Source organism: Lichenostomus cassidix, chromosome W (assembly GCF_008360975.1).
Source record: "Lichenostomus cassidix isolate B80296 chromosome W, HeHo_3.0, whole genome shotgun sequence".
NCBI lineage: Eukaryota > Metazoa > Chordata > Aves > Passeriformes > Meliphagidae > Lichenostomus > Lichenostomus cassidix.
This window is the reverse complement of record NC_139510.1, coordinates 10,666,056-10,682,906: the sequence shown is the minus strand read 5'-3', so window position 1 is coordinate 10,682,906 and position 16,851 is coordinate 10,666,056. Positions and strand designations below refer to the sequence as shown.

At 45.2% G+C, this 16,851-nt stretch overlaps 1 protein-coding gene across 1 annotated transcript in view; it reads left to right on the top strand.

Moving 5' to 3' along the window:
• The first annotated feature begins 5,936 nt into the window (after positions 1-5,936).
• Positions 5,937-16,851, top strand: part of LOC146425482 (ubiquitin-conjugating enzyme E2 R2) — a 303,121-nt gene continuing 292,206 nt past the window's right edge. Inside the window, exon 1 of the mRNA XM_085041692.1 lies at positions 5,937-6,194. Within this exon, the coding sequence (XP_084897818.1) occupies positions 6,018-6,194 (177 nt within the window). The 5' untranslated portion in view covers positions 5,937-6,017. The remainder of the gene's footprint in view (positions 6,195-16,851) is intronic.

The following is a 16,851-nucleotide window of genomic DNA, read 5'->3' as shown; positions in this document are numbered from 1 at the left end:
GCCCAGCCCCCGGGGGCCCCCGGAGAGGGGAAACTACACCTGAGATAAGGACACAAAAGCTTACCACCTGTTAAGTTTAATAACTCCTTTTCCCCTGTTTTCCCCTTCCCCTGTGCCTTGCAGGACACTCTGTGTTTTGTTAAGTAAATAGGTTGGTTTTTTTTCACTTTCATTTAAGAAATTCTGTTGTGAGTGGGGGGGGGAGAGGGTACCAAAGCCCTTGGCTTTCAGGGGGAGGCGTTTGTTTGGAGCGCTCTCCACCTAGAGATATTTGTCTCTAATCCAGGACACGCCCATTTACAAGAAGGGTGGGAAGGAGGATTCTGGAAATTATAGACCAGTCAGTCTAATCTCAGTACCCGGTAAGGTCATGGAACAGTTTATTTTGAGTGCCATCACACAGCACTTACAGGATGGCCGGGGGATTAGACCCAGCCAACATGGGTTTAGGAGGATTAGGTTGTGTTTGACCAAATTGATCTCCTTTTATGACCAGATGACCCACCCGGTGGATACGGGAAAGGCTGTGGACGTTGTCTATTTGGACTTCAGCAAGGCCTTTGACACTGTTTCCCACAGTAAACTCCTGGAAAAGCTGGCAGCTCACAGCTTGGACAGGTGCACTCTTTGCTGGGTTAAGAACTGGCTGGATGGCCGGGCCCAGAGAGTGGTGGTGAACGGTGCCGCATCCAGTTGGCAGCCAGTCACTAGTGGTGTCCCTCAGGGATCTGTGTTGGGGCCATTTTTGTTTAATATTTTTGTTGATGATATGGATGAGGATATTGAATCTACTATTAGTAAATTTGCAGATGACACCAAGCTGGGGGTGTGTGTCGATCTGTTGAAAGGTAGGAGGGCTCTGCAAAAAGATTTGGAATGATTGGATAGATGGGCAGTCCAATAAGATGAAGTTCAAAAAGTCCAAGTACTGAGTCTTGCATTTTGGCCACAAAAATCCCCTGCAATGCTATAGGCTGGGGACAGTGTGGCTGGACAGTGCCCAGGCAGAAAGGGACCTGGGGGTACTGGTTGACAGCCAACTGAATATGGGCCAGCAGTGTACCCTGGTGGCTAAGAAGGCCAATGGCATCCTGGCCTGTATTAGAAACAGTGTGGCTAGCAGGACCAGGGAAATCATTCTTCCCCTGTACTCAGCACTGGTGAGGCTGCACCTCGAGTACTGTGTCCAGTTCTGGGCTCCTCAGTTCAGGAAGGACGTTGAGACACTTGAACGTGTCCAAAGGAGGGCGACGAGGCTGGTGAAGGGCTTGGAACACAAGCCCTATGAGGAATGACTGAGGGAGCTGGTGTTGTTTAGCCTGGAGAAAAGACTCAGAGGAGACCTTATCCCTCTCTACAACTACCTGAGGGGTGGTTGTAGTCAGGTGGGGGTTGGTCTCTTTTTTCAGGCAGCAACTGACAGAACAAGAGGACACAGTCTCAGGCTTCGCCAAGGGAAATTTAAGTTGGTGTGGAAGGATATCCCCCCTCTCCCTCTACCACACAGCTGGGCCAGAAAGATAAACTCAGGTTGGGTCAAAAGCCCAGCAGGAGGTTATCTCTTGGCACCTGAAAGTTTGAGACCTCCAACCTTGAATTCATATCCTGGTGTGGAGAGAGATGAAAGAAATGAGTACGTGACCGAAATATACACTTTTATACTATAAAAGATGCATGAAATGTCAGAGAGGCAGAAGTTTCCTACACACCCTCTGGAAATGTGCAAGGAGCTTCTCCCCGGAGTCTGGACACAGGGTCTGCTGGTTACTTTGCTGGGGACTGAGTGAAAGGATTCCAAGGTATACTTTACCACCAAATTGGCTGGGTAAGATACATTTGGTTCCTAAGTTATATTATTTCTTGCTAGCTGAAATAATAGATACCTTTTTGCATGCTGCATTTTTAGCTACTCGTAGTTTTGCTTTTATTTTATTCCTGTGTAGTATGTAGTTTTGTCCTAAGTCTTATGTCTGTTATTTTCTGTGACTAATAAATAATAATTTATGTCATGTTAGACCTAATCAGCCATTATTAAAGAACTTGCAAACAAGACCAGGTCTTGGGGTGCTGGCCACCCTAGTAAGAGCTACTGCCTGTTGCTAGAGGCCTGGGCAAAAGGCAGAAATTCATCTAAGCTCCATTCGAAACAGTTGGATGTTAAGAAAAAGATGATTCTGCCCCAAGAACAGAGTCATGTAGGTGGGACCTGCCCCATCTTCCCACCTTTTGTCCTCTCTCTCTGCCAGCTCATGGGGCAGTAACCCTCTAATGTGACACCAAGACTGTCTACATTTTCAAAGCTTCTGCTGTTGATAAGCAGAGGAGTTAACTCTCAGTTTGTCATCCTTCATGAACATGGCTTTCAGGAAGGAGGAAAGAAAAGAAAAAATATTAAAAGTAGATGATAAGAACAAAGCAGAAAGAAATTGAAGAGAAGTTTTCATCTCAGATTTACATCAGGCACCAGTGACATCTTGAGGTCCAGTTTATAGTGACAAGTTCTGCTGCCAGGGGTGGGGTTACTGGCACATGTAGCCTCCTACTCTCTTAGTGAGACTTCCCCTCCATGGAGCCACCTGTTCTGACACCAGACCCTATTTCTTGTTCTCTGAGTCCAAACAACAAACTGATTCCTTCAGGTGAAAAAAAAAAAAGGGAGTTGAAGAGAGAACAACAGAATAACTCTACATTTTGATGCAGAGTACCTTCCCAAAGAGCCCTGCTTGCAGGTGGGTAGTGACCATCTGTGGGAGGCCAGCTAAAGGAGGACAAGGCTTCATTGTTTCATTGAGATATACCAGTGCTGATTAGGAGGGGGAAATGTCAAATAAGTAAAAAAGTTATGTGAGCCACAGGGCAGCCTGATCATGGGGAAGGGGACACCAGGCAGAGCAGCTGACCCTCCTCCAGAACGCAGGCAGAAATGCATGCAGGAGCCTTGGAGGGGGCTGCCCAGGCTTCAAAGTGTTCTGTTGCTTTGACAGTTTCTATTTTCTGTGATCATCGGATGTTTTTGTAGGAGAGAGGGGAAAAAATTTGGGGGGGGAAAAAGACCAATATTCTCTATAAATGCAGACCTGATGGAAAATTTTCAGCCTGTCCTATTGAAAATACCAGGGCTTGCTTTACTTTCTGCCTTGTATGATTACCTCTTTCATTAACATTTGAGACAGGCAGCAGGCAGGGAGAAGTCCTAAAAAGCTCAAAACTTTGCTTCTCCCATATTTCCCAGCATTAGGCTGGTTCAGACAAAGCCTGCGCTGGAGGCTGGCTGCAAGGAAAGATGTTTCAATTACCATAGGAATAGGGGCAGTGCAATCCCCAAAGGGCTCAGCTTCTGCACATTGAATCAACCCAACATTTTCCTCCAAGCCTGAGCAAAGCCATATTTGACCATGGTGTGAGTTGGGATGCTGCATTAATGGATCAGGTCTTTGCTGACTGGCATCAGTTGGGGAAGGTCACAGCATGGCCCTCCAGGTTGGATGCATTATTAGACTCACTAGTCATGGAAAAAGGTCATGTGGAGGGGCAGCTGTAAGCAGGTGCTGGAGTTGGGGCATTTGGGAATGATGATGGCCATGATGTTAAACTTGGGCATGTGGGAAATGGGGATGAAGGTGTGAATAGGGCTGATAAGGCTTGGGGAGCAGGGAGCAGTAATGAAGCATGGGCAGTTGGGACCAAGATGTTGAGTTTGGGAAGAATAGAGATGAAGCCAAAGATTCATTACTGACCCCTGTCATGGGGCCAAATTGGATGTGGTGGGCAGAGGGAAAGAGCTTTTTCTCTCCTGGAGAGAGCACTGCTGAGAGCATATCTGCAACCCTTCCAGATGTGGCTCAGACGAGATGGTTGGTCAAACACAATGGTGATGGAAGTGCTTGCTACCCAGGAAGCCTGGCACCAAAGTAAGAGCACAGCTCCCAGCCCATGTATCCTGCCAGTCAACCTGATCCTGTATTAACAAAACATTATGTCTGCCAACCCAAGACAATTTAAGAAGGATGTTAAAGTATGTGAATGCATCCAGGAGAAGGCAACAAAGCTGGTGAAAGGGCTGGAAGGAATGTCCTATGAGGATCAGCTGAGGGCTCTGGGTTTGTCTGCTTTGGAGAAAAGGCGGCTGAGGGGTGACATCATGGCTCTCTGCAGCTTCCTGAGGAGGGGAAGTGGAGAGGGAGGTGCTGAGCTCTTCTCCCTGGTATACAGCAGGATCTGTGGGAATGGTTCAAAACTGCATCAGGGGAGGTTTAGACTTGACATTTGGAAGCATTTATTTGCAGAGGTGGACAGACATTGGAACAAGCTTCCTAGAGAGGTGGTTGATGCTCCATGTCTGTCAGTGTTTAAGAGGCATTTTAGTAATAAAATACTTTAACTTTGGGTCAGCCCTGAAGTGGTCAGACAGTTGGACTAGATGACCATTGTAGGTCACTTCTAAATGAACTATTCTAGTATGTGCTATTCTATTCTAAGACATAAATAAAAAGAGTACAGGTCTGAGCTCCTACCAGAAAAATACCCAGCACAGTACAGCCTGGCTGCTAAGGAGCTCCTCCAACAAACAGCATTTAGGTCATGCAAGTGTTTGTGGTCCAGCCCTCCAGCCCCCAGGCTAAGGATTCAAGAGCAGAATTAAGCAACTTTCTGTAAATCTGAGCTCACTCCAGGGTGGTAATCTCTAAAGTAAATACTCCTCAATCCCTCTCTATATAGCAGCATCTCAGGGTCTTTTACCATTTCATCCCTGGACTCCATGTAATCCAATGCCACAGATTTATATTAAGGCATTACATGATTTTCACTTTTATTCATCCCCAATTTTATTTGGCTTCAAGTCCACAGACAACAGAGATTTCCTTCAAATAACTCTGACATTTCGGGGAACATTACAATTAGTTTAGAACTCACCACAGCCTATTAGTTATTTAAATTAATCCTGCTAGAACCACATTAATTCTTTATCAAGAAATAGGCATCAGCCTTTCTGTCAGGGCTGTTACATCTTTATTACTTCTCCTGTCCTGGCTGAGATAAGATGTCCAGCTTATAACTACATCTCCATGCCAGATATTTCTTATACAGCTGGGGGGTCCTTTGTGCTGCCAAACCAGGTGTGTGCATTAACATTTCCAGAAGTGAAACCCAGAGTCGCACCACCTGGGGTTGTGCTATGCTATTTGTCCTCCTCCTGCATAATAAATGAAAAAAACCCAAAGTTATTTATTTTTACAATAAACAATATAGCTAATAATATTACTTGTTAAAGGCTGGATAAGGAATAGGAGATCACAAGCATGGTCTGAGGTGCTTGCTCACGTTCACAGGTCGATGTACCTTGCTACCTCCACAAACATTTTTCTCCCTTAACTGTATCCAAAAATGGGAGGAAGGATTGAAACTGCATTTTCTGCCTGTAGCACCTCACACATCTGAGGAGCCACGTGAAAACAACATCAGTAGGAGAGAGATAACTTCCTGTTCCTCTCCTACTGCTGCTTGGGGGTTGCTGCAGAATTTTTGGGAGACCCTGGATCATGCAAGATCGCTCCTCAAAACCCATCCTTTGTACAAAAACTGCTCTTTTTTTGACCATGAATGTCTATCAGTGCAGCAGCACGGACTGGCCGTGCCCCATCCGTGACCCCCATAGAACACCGCCCCCTCCATCCCACTCATAGCTCAGAACATGACTTCTCTTCCGCCTCAGGCGAGATGTGGACCTGGCCCGTAAGGGCTGATGCAACGCCAGGAACCACACACCCACGCACTCCACAAACGCTGTGGCGGAGATCGCTGCCCCTTTAAGCGCGCCGGTAAGGGCGGGGCGGGATTTGCTGTGCGGCGAGGTGCGGCGCAGCGCGTCGTGCTGAGGTCAGATGTGAGTGGGTGCCGTCACAAAAGGAAGTGGCGGCGGCGACGGCTGTCAGCGCGGGGCGGGGGGCCTGTGGGGCAGCGCGACGGCGGCGGGGCAGCGGCAGCAGCAGCCTGGGCGGCGGGGGCCGCGCCGCGCCATGGCCCAGCAGCAGATGAGCAGCTCGCAGAAGGCGCTGATGCTGGAGCTGAAGTCGCTGCAGGAGGAGCCAGTCGAGGGCTTCCGCATCACTCTGGTCGACGAGTCCGACCTCTACAACTGGGAGGTGGCGATCTTCGGGCCCCCCAACACCCTCTACGAGGGCGGTTACTTCAAGGTACGACTTCTCCCCGCTCCGCCGGCGGACCGGGCCTCCCGCCGCCGCGGATGTCCCGGCGAGCTGCCGCCGGGGCCTGCACCACTCCCTTCGCCGCCTTCCGTGCCTCTTTGTCGGGTTCGGAGAGGCCGCGACGGGCCTGTGGCCGCTGTCAGCTCCTCCGCCCCCCGCGGGAGGGGGCCGGGGCCTGCGGAAGGAGGAAAGGCAGGGCGGCTCGGGGCCCGTAGGTAGTGCCCTGCGAGCTGCCCTTCCCCGCCCGCTAGCCGGCGGCGGAGGGACGTTCTGCAGGGCAGGCTGGCTGGGGGCTTGCAGGGCCTCTTCTCTCAGGATGCCCTCTGGGAAGAGGCGGCCGTGTTATAGCTGTCTCTATTCTGTTATTTCTCTATTTTAACCCCAAAGAAATGCAGGTACCTCATGGCAGGGAGCAAATTCTTCCCTTTCTATCCCCAAGTTGTTCTCTTGGCTCTAGTCTGTGTATATTTCAAAGTGGCTTCCCTTGATAGCTTTGTTTGACATGTAGGAGCATCCTGTGTAGGGTGACTAACTCAAGATAAAAGCTGTGGGTTTTTTCTTTTCAAAAATTCGTGGACTTCAGGACTGTTTTCCATGATTTTTTTCTCCTCTGTTTTCCTTCCTCTCCAAACTTCTAGAGGGCAGCCTTCAAAGGGCTACAGCAATGCATAATTGCTGAAGGTAGATAAATTAAATGCATTTATTTCTGAGTCTTCCTGTTAATCCAAAAATGCTTTTGTGGTTCTCCTGTTAATACAGTAGGCAAGAAATCTGGCACTGCTGCCCCAGAAAAGGGGGAAAACTTAAATTCTCAAAACAAACGGAGGAGGAATTGCATGTTTTTTCTTAAAGGAAGCAATTGAAAAACCATTGTGCCTGCAGAAGATATGTTGCATTGGGTATACCCCTTTGCACTTGATGTCTGCTTGGTCTCTAGCAAAATAATGTTCTCTTCTCCCAGGACCTATTGTTTTAGTAGCAGCACCTGTGTCTCTCATTTCATGCCCTTTGATTTCTGTCAAACCAGAATAAATGTTTGGATGATTTCTTTGCTTGGCTGACATGCATCTTGGCCTCTCTGGGTGTCCTGGATTCAACTGGGATGGAGTTAATTTCTTCTCATTAGCTGTTACAGTGCTGTGTTTTGGATTCAGAATGAGACTGGTGTTGATAACACACCAGTGTTTTAGTTTTTTGCTAAGTTTTGTTTATCTTAAGTCAAGGACTTTTTTTCCTTGTCCCATGCTCTGCCAGTGAGGAGGTTCGCAAAAGAAACTGTGAGGGAGCACAGCTGGGACAGGTGACCCGAACTGACCAAAGGGATATTCCACACCTTAGAATGTCATGCCCCGTATATAAACTGCAGGGAGTTACCCAGAAGGGTGCTAATCTGAGTTCGGGAAGGGGGGAGAGGATCTGGCATAGATCAGCAGGTGGTTACATTGTGCATCACTTGTTTTTCCTTTTTTATTTTCATTATCATCATAATTTACCATGGTTGCTGTATTTTGCTTTATTTTCAATTATTAAATTGTTCTTATCTCAACCTACAAGTTTTACTTGGATTCTCCTCCCCATTTCACCAGGGTGGGGTGGGAGAGAGGGAGGGGTTTGAGTGAGTGGCTGTGTAGTGTTTAATTTCCAGCTGGGCTTAAACCACAATGCTGGGTCAAGGTTTAAGAGCTTAGTTCCACAAACCCAAAATTAACTTGTAGCATGGGGAATAATAGATTTGTGTTCAGTTTGGTTTCATGATTTAGAAGGAAGGGGAGACTTTGGCACAAAGCTTGCTTTTTGTAATGAGTTGGTGGACATGCTCATGTAGGTGTGATAGGTATATTCTTAGACTCATCTCCATTATTACTTATTCAGGAAGTTGCTCTAGTCTTGGGTTGGTAATTGGGTCATTTTTACATCTGAATAGTTTGACAGCCTCTTCCTGCACTTACATTACTCATCCATTTTTTTCTAAGAAATCATAATGGATAAAAATATTTTTGCTTGGGGACTATATGTTTGTAATTGTTCTTGGAAAGAAGCTGAAACAACCTATGAAATAATCTAGGGATGTGCATTAACAAGTGTAGACTTTAGGCAAGGTTGCCAGTTGCCTTACCTCAGTATTATGAATGTGATATCTCTTTTGGTATTTTATGTCCTTGAAATGTTGTGCCTTTCTTGTAAATCCTTCTGACCAATCCTGTGATGCTTATTTTGAGAGTGGGAGATGAAGGTCTCATGATGCCTTCCCCCAGCCACAGCAGAGAAATTCCCTTCAAGCATCATGGTTGAAGTCTCATATGTTGTTTCTGTCTCACCTTCCCTCCATGAGGAGCTGTGCATGGTGGGTTTTGTTTTGGTAGTGTTTGATCTTTGGTTATTGTCGTGGTTTGGATACTGGCCAAGCACCAGGCACCCAAGACAGCTGCTCACTCGCTCTCTCCCCTGCCAAAGCTGGGCGGAGGAGAGAGAAGAAAAAAAATTAAACTAAGGGGTCATGAGTCAAGATAAGGACTGGGAGAAAACACTACAATGGCAAAACAGTCTTGACTTAGAGCTATAAAGTGAATTTATTACTAACAGAGTCAGAGGAGGATAATGAGAAGTAAAATAAGCCCTTAAAAAGACCATTCTTCCCTCCTTCCCACTGACAGCGCAGGGAAGAGGGTGTGGGGGGTTTGGTTAGTTCATCACTGAGGAGATCTTCCACTGCTCAGGGAGAGGAGTCCTTCCCCTGCTGCACTGTGGGGTCCCTCCCATGAGAGACAGTTCTCTGTGAACTTCTCCGACGTGGTTCCACTCTCACGAGCAGCAGTCCGCCCAAAACTGCTGCAACGTGACCTCCTCCTATGGGCAGACAGTCCTCCCAAAACTGCTGCAGTGTGGGTCACTTGTTCACGGGGTGCAGCCCTCTAAGGACAGACTGCTCCAGCCTGGAAGCAAGGGCCCTCTCTCTCCACCGGGTCTCCCACTGGATCACAGCCTCCTCCAGGCATCCACCCACTCTGGTGTAGGCACCTCCCCCATGGGCTGTGAGTGGATCTCTGCATCCCCCATGGACCTCCATGGGCTGCAGAGGGACAACCTGCTTCACCATGGTCATCACCATGGCTTGCAGGGGAATCTTGGCTCCAGCACCTGGAGCACCTCCTCCCCCTCCTTCTTCACTGACCTTGGTGTCTCCGTGTTGTTTTCCTCACATGTTCTCACCTCTTCCTCTTCTCTGTCTTGAAAGAAAACTGTGTGCTTCTTAGTTTTGATTTCTTCTTAAATATGTTATCGCAGAGGCATAACCAACATCTCTAATTGGCCCAGGCTTGGCCAGTGCATGTCAATCTTCAGAGCCATCAGGGATTGACTCTGCTGGACATGGTGGAAGCTTCTAGTAGCTTCTTATAGAAGCCATCTTTGTGGCCCCCTGCTACCAAAAACCAGGCCATGTAAAACCAACACGGTTATGCATCTTAACTTCTGAGCCACTGGAAAAGTGATTTTTAGACCCTTGTTCTGTCACTAGGGAGGAGTCCTTTGGTTCTGAGAAGTGATGTTGTTGACTTTCTTTGTATTGGGCCTTCAGGCAAACTTTTAGATGTGTTAGACTTGACTTGCTGAATCATTTAGAAATAAAATAAAGTTGGGTATTAATCTTGTGGGGTGACTTCTATGATATATTCATAGTATATGCAAGCTGAGCACAAGTTCAGATCAGCATCTGATTTGTTTTTCAGATTTATTGACTTGATAAAATATTTAGCTTCATCTTGTTTTGTCTTTAGTTTCCTAAGTTTAGGTAAACAGGATTAAAAATATGCTATCTGTAACTTTATTTTTAAACTTTGTGGCAATGAGAGTTTGGGAATTTTCTTCCACTTGAGGTGTGGTTTGAGGGTAGGAACTGGAAGAGAAGTACAAAGGCTTCTAGTTAAGCTAAAGTATAAATATTTTGAGAAAAACCTGGGTTTAATGTGACCTTAATAAAGTGTTAGTGATGGTTGGGAATACAAATGCTTGATTTGTGCTCATGGAACACTTGGACCTTTTGGCACGTTGTTTTTTCTTGAATAAATATGACCTTTATCTCTGGGTTGTTGAACTAGCTGAATAAACTGAAATGAGGGAAGTGTTCTCTTTGTATCTTCTTGACAGGGGCTACTGTTGTTAAAGGCTGGTTCAACATGTCAACAGATTCTGCTTTCAGTTGCTAATCCTGTAATCAGTATTTGATAAATTGAAGCAGAAAACCTGTGCCCCTGAATGTTTGTTTAAATGGTAGATTATCAATACCATAGTGCTGGCTAAAATAAAGGTTGGGGACTTAAAAATTCAAGCACAGCATCTAAGCATATTTTATAAACTAATATGGCATGCTCATGTTTACTGCAGTACTTCATAGTTTAGGACCTCCTAGCTAGATGGAAAGGGCAGCAGTCTTTAGAAGCAACTACTTTTTGGAGAGCAGCTTGTATCAGTGAGGGAGAGGAGCAGTCCTGAACGGCAAGCCCCCCTCATGCATTCAGCTAATAGCATACATCTGCAGTGAAGGTTGTCACAAGCCCAGATGTTTCTGTATGGCTGTCCTTATCCCTGTCAATCTTTGCCTTATCTAGTGACTTTATGTAGCTATTCATTATGATTTGGAATAATGTTTTGGGCAACCCTTTAGCTCATGTTCCAGATCACCACCCTCAAGGAAGGAGTTATTTCATGCACTGGTGACCTCCCATTCTTGTGCTGGAAGCCAATATTTCAGGGAAGGTGCAAGTGAGAAATTATATAAATAGAAACTTCATTATTAGATGCGTAGTGCTGCCTAGAAGCACAGTTTGACCAAATTTGCTGTGTCAAGGAAACAAGAAGAATGAACTGCACTCAGAGTTTGGTAGTTAAGATAATTTATTTCATAAGGTATTTTTGCCACATGAAGGAGCAAGTCTTGACACAAATGGGGGAGGGAGGAACCCAAGTATTATGCTTAGTTTTTTCAAGTAATTTGGGGGCTAAATACTTGTTAAGGCATTGTTTTCCCTGCTTTTTGTAACTTGTTAACTGTGTGCTGCTTAGAGTTCTGTATTGTTGGATCTCAGTTTCTTCCAAGTGATTTGTTTTGATTTTAAAGCAACTTGCAATATGTGAGAATATTTTTTTTTCAGAGCAGTGAATTGTTATGGAACTTCCAGATAACTGATGGCATGTATGAGCACCATGTTTAAAAGTTTTGGTGTTATAGGATGCTTTCTAGAGAGCTTAAAATAAGCAAATAGAAGTTGTAACAAAAGCCTGTAACCATGTGCCCGCCATCAAAATTAACTGAAAAATCCATAAATTCTTCACCCTATTGGCCCATTGTGCGAACTGGATAACAGCCACGATAACCTTAGTAATAGGACCCATGTTTAGATAGGGAGCTGCGAATGGGAAAAGTGTGGTCACAAATATGTGCCATCCAAACCAGGGTATGCTGGACAACATGGTGCCACTTAATGAGGTTTTCATGTTCACCACACTAAAGTAGGTCTCACAGAAACTGTTATTCCTTTTTCTCCCAATGCCCTCGTGCCCCACATTGGGTGCCAAGATCTGTCTAGGTATGAAAGACAGGTGTCTGCTAAGAGAGGTGGAACCCTCCCTTAGGACAGAGAATGTGATCTCCCTTCCCTCCGAATTATTTTAATTTTGAAATCAAGGGCTTTCAGGCAGAGGTATGGGAAAATGAATAACAGTTCTTTACTAGTATCTATAGCAGAGTAAACAAGCAATAACAAGAATAACAACAACAAACAGAACCAGAAAACCGGTAGCAAGTGTCTTTTTGAGCTGCTGAGCACTTTCCCGCGTGGTGTAATTACGGTCGAAAGCAGCAGGGGTGCTGTTGAGCTCCCGGCCAGGCAGGGCGGGTGCGATGACTGCCGAGCAGCTGCAGGTGGCGCTGTGGCGCAGGGTCAGGTCGGCCTCACGCAGCTGGTAATGGCGAAAAAGGCTGAGAAGCAGGCAGGCAGCTCGGAGCAGCAAAGCGGGGCGGCAGGGGGCAGGACTCCCCGGCAGCTGCTGCGAAAAACGCAGCCGGGAAAACGTGCACTCCTGGTGGGGAAAGAGGTTGAATCAAAGCTCACCCAGCCAGGAGGAGAAAAGCAGAGCACAGTTGGATCTCCCGCGGTCGCAGCCAGAAGCGAAAAGCAGTTGTTTTCCTCCCGGTGTCCAACGGACGACGGACGAGTGTCGGTCTGGCCTGGAGGGCTTCCTCTCCACACCACACTCAGCCCAGAGTCTTTGTCTCTTACAAAAGACTTAATAGCTCTGAGCACCCAGCCATTTGTCTCCTAGTAACAGGATGGAGGAAAATTCCAACTTCCCCAACCTCCAACACTGGTAGAACACTAAACTCCACAAAAATATTTCTTGGTGCCAAGGAACAAATGTGTGGTACTCTGAGTATAAAAGCTGCCTTCTGCAGGCCTCTGCATTGCAAGGTGCTACAAAGCTTCTCTCTGTGTACTTAAGCTTTTATTTTTGTTTTCTTTAAGTATCGTTGATGATAGTAAGCAACCCACCTATCTGTAGGATAGGATCACCTATTGTTGGCTATCTCAAAGTGAAAGAGATATGAAGCTGTCTGTAGGCAGGAAGGCAAGAAACATCTGATGTTGGTTCATGGATCATAAGCATACTATATGATCTCTAACTCTCAGGCCTGGGGAATACCTGATTGACCCTCACTCTGCTGTTGCATGTAGGTTTTTGGATGGTTGTGTCTGTGGAACCCACAGAACCCCTTAGACTGTAGACTGTTTTGGACATCTGCCTAGCTTCAGGAGGCAACAGGCAAGGTAATGATGGTAGCCAGCTTCCAGCCCTTCCCCTAGGACTCCTCTGATCCAAGTAGGGATATTGCATATGCTAAGAAGCACAGAGAATGGTTTCCGCTTCTAATACTGCCTGAGAATAGAAGATTGTGTGCAATTAGGTCTTGTTGTATGGCAAGAGGAGACCCTGCCTCTGCCATGAAGATAAAAATAGTAAGCTTTCCATTTTGAAAGATTGAGCACTGTCAATTTGCATAATTCATTGTTTAGCTCTATTTCCATGAGTCTGCATAGAGTGATCCTTGGATAAGGTAAAATAAAACATGACTTTTTCTTGGATAGCAATGTGAAAAATTGTGCCTCTTGAAATTTCTTGCAAGTCTGTTCAGGAGATAACTAAAAGCATGTGCATAGGTTTAGATCTGGTTTATATTATGGAAATTAATGGAAGCTTTAGACTCTCTAGTGTTAGAAGGGTGTTGTTACTATTTTGTTTGCCTGGTAAATCCTTAAGATCTCTGCTATTGCAGTGATGTTCGGCCAGTGTCTGAGTGTAGGACCACATCTGTAACTTCTCAAAAGCTCAAACATGTTTTTACCTTGCTGTTTCTGAAGTCATGTTTACACTGCCTGCTATTTTACATAGTGATATATTCACACTGAGTGTTTTCTTTTTAATATCATTTTAATTTTAATCCATGATACTCATTTTACATCTAGAGGGTAGGAAATGCCAGGAAAAAATGCTTGCAGAACTTTAATTCTGTTCTTTGACATCCAGCTTGGCTGTGTAGTTTATGGCCATCATCAGGTATTCATAGTAATAAGTAGTAATGACTAAACAGTGGAGATTTTATCTTGAACTGAAGTGTAACTGAGTTAGTTGGAAATGTAGCAGTTACAGATGGACTGCAGTGTGGCTGGACTAGAGGTCATGCGACATAATATAGCATGTCCTCTTATAATTTGGGCTGTGTGTCATCAGATATGTGCATATACACGCATGTACACAAAATTAGCTTCCTATTTAGAGTGCTACTTCATTTTTAAAAATCTTTAGTGTTTTATCCAGCATTTTGAGTTAGAAGAATTGCAATTACTAAGCTTTTGCGGTAGTGACCTAATGAGAATGTCTCATTTCACCAGATCAGTTTATAGTAATTTGGCACTGTGTACCTCCCCCTGAAGCACTAGTAGCCAAGATGAGCCAAATTGATTGTCTATCTCCACATTTTCTGAAATATTTTAAATGCATAAATATCTGCCCTAAGTGGCCTACAAATAGGAGAAAAATTATAAAGCTACTGAATTGGGATGCATGTATGATATTTTGGAATCTTGCTTGACTTGAAGAAATATGACCTTCAGACTTTCTGGATGTTTGGGATTTTTTACATTGAGGCTATCACATCGAGAACAAGGGGAATGTAGGCTGTCTTAAGTGGGTGACACTTTCAGATACTGTAGTATTTGTTAATCCCAGAGAAGGCTGCCTGGGAAGCAGGCTGTGTCTTACTCCTTAAGGTTTTTGTACTAAAACATGACATGATGAGTTTCCATTGGGCTGTTTTGTTCTCTTAAAATTATACAAGTAATTGAGAAGTTTGGGTAAAGGGTTTTTGCTTGGGAGAAGAAACTTAAGTTGATATCAATAGGGACATGTTTGCAATAGCTATGTGACTTCCCCAAGTGAAGATATATATCCTAGTTAAAGTATTTAAGGCATATGTTTTCATATTCATTGTAGCAAAATATTTGGAGGTGTTAAGATGCAAAACTCTTTGCCAGAGTATTGGAACAGTGTAAGGACCAATGTTTAGTCAATTGTGCCATTTGGGTCAATTCTTGTGTGATAGACATTGTGCAAAAATTTTTGGTTTTAAATTAATCCTTAGGAATCTCTACAGCTAGAAACCTTTTGCTGTCAGACCTAGGCAAAGGCTGTGAATAATATTCTCTTTTGCAGCACCCTCTTTGGCCTTGTCAAAACAAAAGCCGTGCAATGGAGTAGCTTTGACTTAAAATGCATTCTGTGAATATGCATTTGATATTGCATAAAGTCTGCTTGTATAATCTTCTAATTCATGGGTATAAACTAAACTGGTGTGCAAATGTTTGCTGATCTTGGCTAGAATAACTATCTGTGAAAGCGCTCACCTTTATTAAAAGAATGGGCATGTTATAATGTATTGACAAAAACTGAATTTCATCTCTATGCTCCCAATTACTTCTCTTGCAAAATATTAACTGTGCCAACACTTGTGCCACCATAGCTGAATGCCTTTCAATGATGCATTAAGCTTAAAAGGTTAATGTTGGAAAACGCAGTTTTCCAGCAAAACTCATGCTAACTAAATAAGGCTGAGCAAGGCTTCAGTATTCCCAGGCCTCAGTAAGATTCCGACAAGCTGTAGTGGTTTGTTGGCCTGAGAATGTTCTGTGGGAAGAATGCCATGAGAAAGATTAGGAGTCAGGAGTGTTATGAGAAAAGAATTAGGGAGTTAGCAGGAGGATCCCTGAATGTGTGAGAACAGCTGCAGGTGTGTGTGTGTATCTATAATTAGAAACTTCTGTAACAGTATATAAGTCTCTCGTTTGGTGAAATAAAATGGAGCTTACTTTATATCTCATATTGAGAGTGCCGTGAGTCTTCCCTCTCGCCGCATCTCATTAAATGGTGACCTCCGACGTGATACGGAGCGAGCAGGATTTACAACCGACGACTACGGACCCTGACAACGGAGTTTTATGACCCTGCTTCTGAGAGCGGCGCGAACGGAGAGGTGCTGGGGAGTGCGGCCTCAGCGTGTCGAGTCTTCGCCCGAATTGGGGAAGGTCGGAAGACACAGGTCAAATAGTACCTGCCTACCGTGAGGGGCTATACTTCGGTGAACTGCACAACTCTGGCAATTGCGAGCCTCGATCGAGTGCTTAGACGGTGTTGACCAGGACCCTGAAAACCAGCTGGACCCAAAATGGAATCAGAGGTAGCCCAAATTTTATTGTTATGCTTTTTAGAAAAGCACGGACTCGGTAAAACTGCCCTATCACACTTAATGGGTCTGATAGTGGTGGGACAAGCTTATGGATTTTTTACAAATCCTATTACAGTATTCAGTGTAAGAGAGTGGCTGAATTACGGAGCTGTTTTGCTTTTGGACTGTGATAAAATTGCAAGAAAGCTTGGCAAACCATGGAGCAAAGTTGTAGCCTGCTTACAAATACATGCCACAAAGCAAAACCTTGCGTGGCTCACAGCACAGGACATAACAGCTGCATGGAGCAGAGAGAAACCTATGAGTTGCTCTGCTGTTTTTGCTATGCGGGGAACTTCGGCAGCCGCGCAGCCAGGGAAACCCCCCCCGCCGGGGAGGGGGGGGGAGGGAGAGCGCGCCGTGCCGCTGCTGGTAACCGAGAATCTGTTCCTGTCTCAAAGTATCACAAAACTTGGTAATGTTACAACGAAAAACATCTTAGCTGCTTTGTTTGAGAGAGTCACTGTTGGACTTTTGCCAGAACAACTGAATATTTTGTTAGAACGAGCTCCGATATCGCGGGTAAAGAAACAGAGTAACCAGAAATCATCCCGATGTTACCGATGTGGGAGTGGGGAACATATAAAAAAGATCTGCAATGAAAAAGCTTGGTGTTCCCACTGTAACAAAGATACTCACAGCACAGAAGCTTGCAAAACAAAAAGAACAAACACAAAGTGCCCAGTGACCCAGGAGCAGCGACGGCCCCTACCCTGCGGCACGCCACACAAAGGAGATTCTGTGGCGGAAGTTACTCCAACCGTGGCTTCCGGTCGAATGACAACCAGAGCAGAAGTCCCAGAGGGTACC